The sequence below is a fragment of the Coffea arabica genome, chromosome 1e, assembly GCF_036785885.1.
Source record: "Coffea arabica cultivar ET-39 chromosome 1e, Coffea Arabica ET-39 HiFi, whole genome shotgun sequence".
In the NCBI taxonomy this organism is placed as follows: Eukaryota; Viridiplantae; Streptophyta; class Magnoliopsida; order Gentianales; family Rubiaceae; genus Coffea; species Coffea arabica.
In genome coordinates this window covers 39,147,710-39,159,887 of record NC_092311.1, presented here as the reverse complement: position 1 = coordinate 39,159,887, position 12,178 = coordinate 39,147,710, and the positions used below count along the sequence as shown (strand labels likewise).

Here is a 12,178-nt window from a genome sequence, read left to right as displayed (position 1 = left end):
AAGAACAAAAGAGAAAAACAAAGAAAAAAAAGAGATAAGTACATTAGCTAGTACAACAACACATAATGGATAGATACAAGCGACCATAGGTACAGCTGCTGTCACCCCACATGCAAATGAGAGGTTAGGCCGTAGGAGTACGTACGTATCATAATCAATTCATGTGTACCCGTTTAAAGGCGTCTTGTCGTGGACTCGGGGCAGGGACGGTTGCAGGTGCAACCGTCCCTGCCAATTTTAGCTCATTTCAACTGCGCGTAACATTGGTTCAACTGCGCGTAACTTTTTTTTCACAGGATGTATTTTCACAACAGATAGTGGTGGGCCCCATACTTGGCACGAATTTCGAGTTACATGGTGTTATTTCAGCCGCACAAAATTTTGAGGGCCAATTTTCAGCCGCACAAATTTTTAACCGTGCAGGGACGGTCATACTGATGACCGTCCCTGCCCCAAATCCTCTTGTCGCACTGTCCCAACAAAAAGGTACCCCACTTAACCGTACAAAAAACGTGGGCCAGAATTTTGCCTGTATATCTCCTAACTTCCAAGAATTTTCTCAATTTTCCTCCAACACAAGTCCATGCAATTATTGCAGTGAAAGAAATGTTCAAATGAAATTGGATCACTTGTCCAGTCCTGTTTGGATTGTGGTTTTTGGAAATTTTTATAGAAAAATGATTTAATGTGTCGTGTCGTGTGTCTTTACAGCATCGACCACGATTCGACTCTCCTTGAATTATCGTATTGGGCATCCTTGAGAGCTTTGTTCAGCCGCAAGGGATTAATCGAATCGAAAGTCCGAACACTCTTGTATCGAAAAAAAAAGTGTATGAAATAAAAAAAATAATTAAAAAATATGTTTACGAAAAATGTAAAAATTTTTCTACAAAAAATTACAATCCAAACATAGTAAAACGATCGCGATTAGTACTCTTTTTGGCAGAGTATTAGTTGCAAATTGACTTAGAATGCAATGAAAATTAAGACTAAAAAAAGGTATTTGAATAGTATCAAATTAAGGTATGTGCGCATCATTTTCCTTGATTTATATAGGTCAACTTTAGTTCCATTCAATCTTCTTCCTATTTGATAGAGTATTAGACAAGAAGTCCAAAATTTTCCTTTGTTTATGTCTTTTCACTTATGCATGAAAACTTAAAAGCAACAAATCTTATTGTTTAGTCTTCTCATTTAAAAATAAATCAAGCTTGAGGCACATACTCTTTAACTGTTTTCTCTTATGCTTGTACTTAAATTAAAAATTAAAAAATTATTTTTGTATTTGGACTTTCTTAACCTTAAACGAGCTAATCATTTTTGCAGAGTTAGACTATACATTTGTTTAACATCATGAAGGGCAAAAATGACAAAACAAATAATAAACATGTTTTGTAACATCATATAGTAATTCATTAGTAGCCTATAACTTCATAAATATTTGGCCTCAAACTTTAAAAATAGCAGTGTCACAAGTATTAATAGACATTAATGACAAGTGTATAGTTAATTTCTCAGAGAGTGCACAACTTTTGTTTTTTTCACGTGGATTGTTAACTTGAAAGGTAACTGCCAGTTTGCCTTTTATATAGTAATGAATTAGTATATAGCATTATCCTTTCCGTATAAATTGACCATTAAATTAACCGTTCGTAACATCTTCAAAAATCAGCAGCCTTGGACAGCATATGCAGTTTGGTTGGCTGGTGGATATACCGCCCCTTCTGCTTCCAGTGCTTGTTTGTTAGCAGTAAAACTAAAAATGCTTTTATGGTATAACTCCTAGAGTCTGGCCCAAACAACTCTCAAAAGCCACTTTTGTGATCAGAATCAGCAGCAGGCAGCAGCAAGAAGCAAAGTTAAGCTGGCAACAGAGCTCTGTTCTTATCTTGTCCTGTTGATTACAAGTATATAAGCAAGTAAGTCTGCACAGAAATTTTGCTCAAGAATATAGTTTTGAAAGCTTTTGCAGCTGAATTTTGATGGTGGGCTGTTTCTGATTTGCGTAATTCTTGGTGGGATTTGTTCAAGAAATTTGTATAAGCAAGTGAGTTTGCATAGATGCTTTGCTCATTTGTTCAAGATTATAGTTTTAAAAGCTTTTTCAGCTGAATTTTGATGTTGGGCTGGTTCTGATTTGTGTAATTGTGGTGGGATTCGTTCAAGAAATCTTGTGAAAATTCAATTGTTTTGGTTCTGGGTTTTCTGAGTTGGTTCTAAACGATATCAATTGTGAGAAGTTTGGTTTGAATGGGTGTGAGAGATAGGGAGAAGTTAAGTTGAGTGGTTGTTGTTAAGTTAGCTTAAATTTGGTACGCAGTTTTGGATTTGCCATTATTTGTCTTAGATGATGCTTGTGATCTATTGCAGATTTACTGGATTTTAGCTCGGAATTGACGATTGTAAGATTTCTGTCTTTGTTTCTAATTGTTCTCAGTCATTGTTTGTAGGATATTTATTTGTACTATCTTTAATATTCTGTAGTCTTTCCTTACTTATTGACTCTGGTTGTCCTTCATCATTACTTTATAGCTTAAGATAATTCTTAATTGTCTTTCACACGTAAACTCCATTAGTATAGTGCTATTATTCCTTACCAACCAAAAAGAAAAAAAGAAGTGCTATTGTCGCAAACGCCTGTCTCTATCACACAAATCCACCCGCATTCGCCCTCAGAGTGAGACAAGTAATCAAGAGCTGGAAGTTTGTCCATTTTTTATTGGTTAGGGAATTCAATTGGCTGAGGATATGGAATTCCTGAGATGTGCATTCTCCCTCTTTGTTTTCCTTTTACTTTCTTCTTTGTTTTGTCTTGGTTGTTGTTCTTTTCTTTTATCGTGTTAGGAGAGCTTTCTGAAGTCTTCATTTTTTATTTTGTTCTTTTGGGAATGCGGGGTATTAATGAGTCCTAGAATTGGTGTGACTAAAAGTTTCTTGGTTCAATTAATGGCTTCTTTGACTAATTGTGGAATCTACATCTCTTATCTATACATCATATCACTAAATCTCCTTCCCAATATTGGTAAAACAAAAAATTGAACAGAATTTTCTTTGATTCTGTTAGATTGGTTTGTACATTTTGAACGTGAGGCATGTCAAGTACAAGTCTTTGTTAGCCTGGCTACTTTGCTAGTTGGCTGAGGGTCTCTAAGTAATACGCCTTGATCGGTTGAATCTCCAGTAACGGATTACGCTTTTTCAGGAGAGAGATTTTTGTGAGCACTGAGACCTCAAGTTTCACAGGATTTCACTGGTTATTCAAGAATGAATACTCCCAAAATCAAGCGAAGAGTAGGTAAATATGAAGTGGGAAGAACAATTGGTGAAGGGACATTTGCAAAAGTTAAATTTGCAAGGAATTCTGAGACTGGGGAACCTGTAGCTCTCAAGATCCTTGACAAGGATAAGGTCCTCAAGCACAAAATGGCTGAACAGGTTGTTATTCATTTGTCTATATGCTTTTCTTCCTGGTTATACATCATGAAAACCTGTATCTAATTTGGCTTCTTGACCTCCTACTCCCAAATTCTGCCTCCCCCCATGCTGGCATCTTCTCATCGTGACCCAAAGAAACAAGAAAGTAATAAACAAGATTAATTGTATAAACCAAAGCATGCTAGCTGAATAGCTATCTTAACATTTAAGTGCTATACATTTTCATGGCTCCTTTTAGCACTTTTGCAGTTTCTCTGGTAAAATTTCCTCATTCTAACTTCTAATTTTGTATGTTGACTCGTGCAGATAAAACGTGAAGTAGCCACAATGAAGTTGATAAAGCACCCGAATGTTGTTCGCCTGGATGAGGTAGCTTATCTCGCTGTGTATCTGTGTGTGTAATTATGAGATGATGTTCACTTGTATAAGTTAGCTTATTAATCCACGTTTGTGTGCCTATGTGTACTTCCATCTTGATTGATATTGATACAGGTGATGGGGAGCAAGACCAAGATATATATAGTTTTGGAGTTTGTCACTGGCGGGGAGCTATTTGACAAAATAGTAAGTTTGAAGTTCTCCTTTTCTTCTGATATCTAGCATCTTCACCTGGGGAGGAAAAATTAGTAGCAACAAAATGAGTCTTTCTCATCTTGCTTTTGCATATTCCTTGTTTGTTAGGTCTAAATTACACATTTTTTGCTATCTCTCAGTTTGGCAAACATTGTAGGTGCCGTAATTCATTATGCAGGTTCTTTTGCTTTCATGTTTGTCCCTAAAAAGGTGGATACCTAACATATTTTCTGACTACCAGGTAAACCATGGACGTATGCGAGAAGATGAAGCAAGGAAATATTTTCAGCAACTTATTAATGCAGTTGATTATTGTCATAGCCGCGGGGTGTATCATAGAGATCTAAAGGTAGTTCACGTTGGTTTATCCAGCATGTGCTGATAAATGGTTGTACTAAGGATTTATCTTTTCTTTGAGGATCATGGCTTCAGTTTCCCGTGTCCTATGTTTCGTTCTCTTGCAGCCAGAAAATCTGCTCCTGGATGCTTCAGGGAATCTCAAGGTATCTGATTTTGGACTCAGTGCTCTTTCTCAGCAAGTCCAGGTACACATCACAGTACCTTTTACAGTTTTACAGCTTACTACCACCAGAAGATTTTTCCCTCTTTCAACACCTGGCACAGGAAACAGAAGAAAAAGAAACGAATAGCATTAAGTTTCTTTTGTCTTACAGTAAGATTTGGATGATATGAGATGCAATATACTTTCCTATTTAAGCATGTTGAGTTGTCTTCAACATTGATGACTTGAAACTGAAAATTAAACTGGTCCACATGGAAATCATCAGACACAGAAATAAAGTTCTATAATTGTTAGGCCTTCAAATTCCTAAGATGATCTGCATTTTCCAAATCATGATTTTTGGGAGAATCGTGTACACTCTTATACAGGCTGGGTATCCACCTACTAATCAATTCCATGTATTTCTGTTTTAACTTTCTTCTCATTTTAGTCTGATCCTTCTATACCTCACATCAGTGCTTTTAAAATTCGATCTTTTGGATAAAAGACCAGGATTTACAAAATTAACAATACTTGATTGAGTGTGATTCCACAAACTTCTTCCATAACCTCATTTTGTTGGCTATGTCCAGGAATAAGTTTGGTGCCAGCTAGATTATATGCCACTTTTTCCTCTAGGGTTTGAGTGCCAATCAATTTTGGAGCATGGTTTTGGAATTTTCTGACACAGAATAAAGCAGAGCTCAGAAATATTGGAATTTGTATAGATGGAAAGCTTTAATGTACTTTTCATTTCATCTTTTTGACTCTGATAAACAGTTTTTCATTCTCTGGTTTGTCATTTTCAATCTAAACAATTTTTTTGGCTTGCCAGAGTAAGCATGAGAAAAACTATGACTTCATCTATTGGGTTTTTATTGTCTGTTATCACTCACTGCAAGTGAAATCTACCATTTACTTAAAGTAAAAATAAAGGAAATTAGTTTTGTTGGAAAGTTTAAATTACAGTGGAGTAATATAGTTTTTGTTTACTCACAAAAAGTGGTCAATGTATATTTGCAATAATTTGAAGGAGAATAAATTACTTATTAAAGGTTGATATTGCAGGCTGATGGTTTGCTTCATACTGCATGTGGAACTCCAAACTATGTAGCTCCTGAAGTAAGATGGTGGTGAAACTCAACATGGGTCTATTATCTATATGAACATTTCTGTTTCCATTTAACAGAAAATAACTATTCGTCTTCTTAGGTTCTCCAAGATCACGGCTATGATGGGGCAACTGCAGATTTGTGGTCTTGCGGAGTCATATTATTTGTATTGCTTGCAGGTTACTTGCCATTTGATGATTCTAATGTTATCAATCTATATAAAAAAGTGAGCATTTCAGAAATTCTGTTACACATCTGTATCATCCTTTTCACGTAATGCTAGTTTCACCATGTCTAGTTTGGCATGTACAGATCTCTTGTGCGGACTACACTTGCCCGGCTTGGCTTTCATTTAGCGTCAGGAAGCTTATTACCCGAATCCTGGATCCAAACCCAATGACTGTACGCATGTTTAAACCTTCTTGATCAATATTTGTTATTCCTGCTCCCTTTGATACCCTGTTTTGATAAAATGTGTCGAAATGTTATACGCAATCAGTACTTCTTCTTTGTGTACACCATTGAATAATCAATTAGATGATTCAGTGGAACAGTTCTTTGATCTTCGTACCGATATAGATCTAGAAATGGCGAATTAAGAAAGGTGTTAAACCTTCTGGAGATTCCAGTATGCATCAACCAGAAAAATGTTGAGGAGCCATATAGATTTATGAGTAGATAAAGGAAATGGTTGTTTATATGGTAGATCTTTGGATTTTGCAGTGATTCAGTGGCTTGAAAGTTGTGTGCCTAATAAAAAAGGAAGGACTGAGAAAGTTAACGAATGTGACCTAAAATATATCATAAAAAAGGAGTTTGAATTGGAAACAGTTATAAACAGGTCTCTTCCTGCAGTATCCTTATGAAGAGCTAGATATGTGCTGCTTCGTCCCAACCTCTACCCATGCAAAGTTAACCATCTAGGAAGCAAAGGAACTTCTAGGGGGTTAGGCATGCTGGATAGTGGATACTGAAGTTCTTAGATCAGAAAAAGTTCATTTTCTTTTCCTATAGATTTCGATATATGGGGAGATTCCAGGATACAGGAAGGACATTTGAGGATACTTGCAGCAGGAAAAGGAGCGTGGTAAAAACTCAAGTTAAGCGTTCAATAGATGGAAGCATTTTGTTTTTTCCTAAAAGTACAATCTTCTGTGGATGTTGTAGTACTTTGAAAGGACCTCAATGCACTCGTCAAACTTTTTTTGATCTCTGATTCATTCCTGCTTATCGTCGTAAGATAATCTTTGCTTTAAACATTTTATGTTCAATATCTAAACAACATAAGAAGTACTCTTGCATCAATATACCAGCACAATTTGTACAATTAATGATGGGTTTTAGTTGATTAATTTTTGTCTTTTTGTATCTTATGGATGTCTTAAAGTTGACAACAAATTTGAACATATTGGGAATACTATACGATCTGTACATGTTGTGCATATAATTACAATAGAGCATATACAGAAGAGGATATATCTACTTACTATCTCTTTAAAAAGAAATAATTAATATCTTTATACTTCGAAAATACACCTTCTGCCCCATGGTAGTTAGCCTAACTAGTCTAAAGCCTACAGGTATGGCTGTTAATTCTATGGTTAAACTACTCGTGTTGCACATATTCGCTTTTCACCAATTTTCATTTTTTAGTGTCCATCATTTTCTTTTCACACTTTTCACATCTCCTTCTCCATCTGTACCTATAACTTAGCTGCTATGGCAGACATCAAACACCGACCACTTCCTGCCACCACTAATCACCGCCCCAAGTATTATCAAGTCATGCACATATAAAACTCCTTTTTTTTAATATGTAATCTGCAGTTCTCTGTGGGATTAACAATATTTGGATAATTATAAAGCAAACCCAGCCCTATAGCTGCTGCTTCTCCACTACCTTCATTATATCTCCCAGACAAATGATATTCTATTTTAAACTTGGAAACTGTGAAAGTTGGGCATATCTGATCCATTATTTTTTATGCACTCATGGAAAAAAAAGGTACTTGAGAACTTATGCTTGGATTTGATAATTATCGCTGCAGAGATTGTACTTTTCCTGTATATTTTTCAATTGGTTGTAAAACCAGTAAAAACAGCACAGATCTAATCTGTAAGTTGCAAAAGAAAATGGGCCAGATCTCTGAATTAGCTAACCCAAATTCGAAGTTAAGAACATCAGATTATAGTAACATCATGTCAGTTATTTATCTATAAGGTATCCTCATTTCTTAAGACAACCGCTCTAATCACTTTATGTGACACATGATTGCGTGCAGTGTTCTAATCTTGAAGCAGTTCTTGTTAACTGCATCAATTTTGAAGACTTGATGCTTCAAGCTTATAAATATTAAGTGAGAGATTAATAGTTTCAACTGCCAAAATCATCATGAAAAATCTGATATGCACATTAAGTGAGAAACAAGCTATTCTAGGCAAGTGTACACTATTATAATCATATAGCTGAATAAAGCTACGATATGGACTAGTGGACTCCATTGAGTTCGGAATGACACATAGTTACCCGAAACATGGTTAACAAGTTTGTAAGGAGTGACTGTAGTTGGATCTCTAGGAATGAAAATATTCAGTATGGTGTATGTCTTTTATTAAGTGATAAAAATCTTAAACAATGCTGTCCGTTAGATGTTACTCGTTGCTATCTCTAGTGCCTGATACATATTTGAGAACAATCCTTTTATGGCACTTATGAGTGGAGTGGAATGTTAGTCTTTATTCCATGCAAAATATTGCAATATTTAGCAACATGTACTTACAATGATTACCTCCAAGAGACTTGTAGTGCTATCTAACCTGTTGCAATGGAAATTACTGAAGTCTCTCTTTCTTGTATCTTATGCATTAACTAATTTTTCTCTTTTTGGTTCCATTACATGCAATGTGATGCATTAACTATTAGGACTTTTTCGTCCTTGTTAATTGATGATCATAAATGGTGCAGCGCATCACTATATCTGAAATTCTGGAAGATGAGTGGTTTAAGAAAAATTACAGACCACCGGTCTTCAACGAGAAAGAAGATACAAACTTGGATGACGTTGAAGCTGTTTTTAAGGATTCTGAAGTGAGTTTATATGCTGAACATATATTGAAACTTGATATAAATTTAGATGACTATCAGTAGTTTTGGCTGTGGATTGTCTCAGCAAGTGTATGCCCTGTTTTTATGATAGGAACATCATGTAACAGAGAAAACGGAAGAGCAACCAGTCGCCATGAATGCATTTGAGTTGATATCAATGTCGAAAGGTCTCAACCTTGGGAATCTGTTCGATGAGGTTGTGACTTGTGAACCTTTCTATTTTTCACTATTGCCTCTTTGCAAAAGCTTTAATTTTAGCAGGCAAATATGTGCTAACTATGTTTGAGAAAAGATGCACACTTAACTTTAGATTGCTGGACCCAGTTATCTGCACTCTAAAGTAGAGTCGTTTTAGCAGTGCTGTTCAAACTCCAGATACAATTCTGGTTACTCGTCTGTGATTGGCATGAGTTCTGAATGGCAATTGCAATAAGCTGCTTATAAACGAGCACATTTCTAGTGATTTTGGAATTTGGCATTAGCAAAAGTAATGACTTTATACAATTCAGAAATTGTTGTTGTGATTGTTATCAGGCCATTATTATCTGAACTCCCGCCTAATCTGAAATACTGATTGGCTTAGAAAATCGAGGATGTTTTCATTTCTGCCACAGGTGCACTTCATACATATAAAGTTTTCCTATATCAATTCTTATGTTTTTTTTTATTGAGCCATTTCTTACATGTTTTAATAAGAGACATAGTGTGGGTGAGAAGCTAGGTTTCTTGTTATACATCTGTTGGTTTGAATGATTAGTACTATAAGCAAGGAAGGGAATCCGGAAAAGGTATCTGATGGTAAATATCTATTGAACTAAGGGCTGTCTTAGAATCACACCAAGCTTGGATGGCTGCAGATGCCTTCCTTTAAAGTAAATCATTTAACAATATCTATTAATATTTGTATTCATTGACTGCATTGTAATTTAGTTTCGTGTAATGTATTCTAGAGTATATCATCCAACTGTCAAGACACACTTTGACAATTTATATCTATAAGATGAGTTATACCTGTATCATCGTCTGTTGTCAACTAAACTGGGCCAGCAACTGCTTTCAACCTCTAATCAGGCAATTTAATATATAATGCATGTATGTGTCATTGATCAAATTGTGAAGACAGGAGACTCTTGAAAATTTCTGCTGGGAATATATTTCATTCTGTTGCAGAATTGATGTTTTTCTCAATATTTTTTGTTTGGCTACACTTATTACAGGAATTCAAGAGGGAAACGAGGTTTACATCTAAATGCCCTGCCAATGAGATAATCAATAAAATTGAACAAGCTGCGAAGCCCCTTGGCTTTGATGTTCGCAAGAAGAACTACAAGGTGATGGTCACTTTCAAAACTAAAATTGATTCACATTTTTAAAAGTGTGGATGTGAATTTTTGGTAATTTCTTTGATATCTTGTGCTGATGATACATAAAAGGGAAAAGCTGAACTCTTTTGTGCATGGATGTTATGTTTAACCACAGATGAGGCTAGAAAACGTAAAAGCGGGAAGAAAAGGAAACCTTAATGTTGCCACTGAGGTATCTGAATACGTAGTGCCGCTTGGCTAGTTTGAGTTCAGAACCTGAAAGAGCTTTTCAGCTTGGATTCTAACTTATCCATTTTTAAATCAGGTATTTCAAGTTGCTCCTTCTCTTCATATGGTTGAGGTGCGAAAGGCAAAAGGAGACACTTTGGAGTTCCACAAGGTACCTTATTTTACAATTCTTTCCGTCTGCACTCCATTATTGATACCCGCATTGGATGGTGAGTTGGCTAGGATAAATTTGGATTCAAAACTAGAGCAGTGGTCTACACTCCTCTTTGTTAGTGAGGATCAGTTTGGTATTAACTGAGATTAGAGTACCGTGATGAAAGCTGAGAAAATTTGCCATCTCCCAACATTAGCGATGTCAGAAAAATATCTCAACTGGACTACTGAGCGAAATAGCTTGACCAGAGGTTCAAAAATAGTATGAGTTGGAGTTGACAAGAAATAGTTTGTCATGGTTGACATGCTGTAGCAAAGGCAAAATTTTGGATAGTGATAATTCCCAAAAGCGAATTTAAAAAATTAAAACAAAGAAAAGAAGAAAAGGGGGGCATGTAGAAATAGTATTAAAGAAGGAGAATAATCTACCCATGGCTTATAGAATATATATAAGTAGTCTAATGGAATTTCAACATCACGAAAAAATAAAAGAGAGAGAAGAAAAAAGAAAAGGAAACTTTTAACTAAACTGAAGTCTGCTTTCTTAGTTCTCCACAGCCTATAATGACAAGAGCATAATTATCTTTGAGCTAATCCATGTTTCTCCTGCCAAAACACTTGTCAACTATTTGGTCAAAGTTTGAACCATCTTAGAAGGTTATTCTTTTCCCAGATTTGCTAATAAAAAGCTTCTCTGGTTAATGCTTTATGATAGTTTGTAAATTACACATACACTTGTATCAAAGCCAGCTGCTCGAAAAGTTCTTATTACCTAATTACAGAGATTTCTACTATGTCAACTACCTATGTGTCCTTTCAATGCCATCTAACATTCCACTTATTTATTTGTTATTTGCAGTTTTATAAGAACCTTTCAACCAGCCTAGAGGATGTAGTTTGGAAAACAGAGGATGATATGCAAGCAAAGTAGATCCTTGCCAGGATCAAGAGTAGTATTAGCTCTTTTTCTATGCTTCCGACCAATGTTGTGGTTGTCTAGTTGTCATTCTTTGGTAGCTTTCTTTTGTGGGACCTTTTTCTCCCACGAGAGAATCGATGAAGAGGTTTTCTGATTGATTGTGTAGATAAATTTGGAGTGTCTATAGTTCCAATTGAGATGGTGTAATGTGTAGCCTTGAGCTCAAGTCTTAGTTACGAGAATTGTTTAGTGGTGGGATTTGCTGTCATATAGCCCATGAAAAAGAAACATCGAGAAGTTCTTTCTCTTGGTCATTGTGTTTAACTGAAATGCGATTTCTTAATAATCATACTGAATTTTTGTTCTGTCCGACAAAATTTAAGCTTGTCTTTGTTGTTTTATGGACTATAATTTCTCTGGTGTAAGGGTCTCTCAGAGCTTAACTTGACAACGAGACAGCAGGATAAAATATATGAAGAAAAGGATGTAGTCTCTACCAATGTAAGGTTAATGGCCAATCCAATATATTTGTGAATGGATCTTTGTTGTATCGAGGATTCAAATGTATGTGATTGCCAGTCTAGATGCATGCTTAGGTCTTGCAGCTATTAGCTGATAATTTGACATTATTGTCTTAGCTTTAGAAAACTGTATTTGTATGAATGGCATAGTTTGCTTGCCCCTCTGCGAATGATGCCTTATACATAGTAGTCAAAAGTGAATGTGGTTGTGATTTGTGACTAGTTCACATACCAAATTGCAGTTAACTAGTGCATCTACCTTACATCTGTAAACAAGAGCATATCAAACAGAAGACCAAGTTCT

At 35.7% G+C, this 12,178-nt stretch overlaps 1 protein-coding gene across 7 annotated transcripts; it reads left to right on the top strand.

Moving 5' to 3' along the window:
• Window positions 1-1,635: 1,635 nt before the first annotated feature.
• LOC113703577 (CBL-interacting protein kinase 32-like) lies at window positions 1,636-11,730 on the top strand. Of its 7 annotated transcripts, XM_072055757.1 has the most exons (17): window positions 1,637-1,919; window positions 2,032-2,047; window positions 2,371-2,402; window positions 3,203-3,435; window positions 3,742-3,804; window positions 3,928-3,999; window positions 4,250-4,357; window positions 4,473-4,553; window positions 5,579-5,632; window positions 5,723-5,848; window positions 5,935-6,024; window positions 8,588-8,710; window positions 8,820-8,924; window positions 9,946-10,059; window positions 10,208-10,264; window positions 10,358-10,432; window positions 11,294-11,730. In XM_072055757.1, exons 4-17 carry the CDS (start codon window positions 3,265-3,267, stop codon window positions 11,363-11,365), a joined length of 1,311 nt encoding a protein of 436 aa, XP_071911858.1. In that variant the 5' UTR covers window positions 1,637-1,919; window positions 2,032-2,047; window positions 2,371-2,402; window positions 3,203-3,264; the 3' UTR covers window positions 11,366-11,730. The 7 variants fall into 7 exon arrangements, with proteins under 7 accessions (XP_027080798.1, XP_071911879.1, XP_071911872.1 ...); XM_027224997.2 differs by lacking the exon at window positions 2,032-2,047 and having other exon boundaries at window positions 1,636-1,919; window positions 3,244-3,435; XM_072055778.1 differs by lacking the exon at window positions 2,032-2,047 and having other exon boundaries at window positions 1,636-1,919; window positions 5,723-5,801; window positions 5,921-6,024.
• Window positions 11,731-12,178: the final 448 nt, after the last annotated feature.

Excerpts from the sequence above, each read along its gene's own strand:
- LOC113703577 (XM_072055771.1), top strand. The coding sequence starts at position 3,265 with ATGAATACTCCCAAAATCAAGCGAAGAGTAGGTAAATATGAAGTGGGA. Across the intron at positions 4,358-4,472 it reads TGTATCATAGAGATCTAAAG|CCAGAAAATCTGCTCCTGGA; the intron begins GTAGTTCACGTT and ends GTTCTCTTGCAG. Across the intron at positions 5,633-5,722 it reads CAAACTATGTAGCTCCTGAA|GTTCTCCAAGATCACGGCTA; the intron begins GTAAGATGGTGG and ends TCGTCTTCTTAG.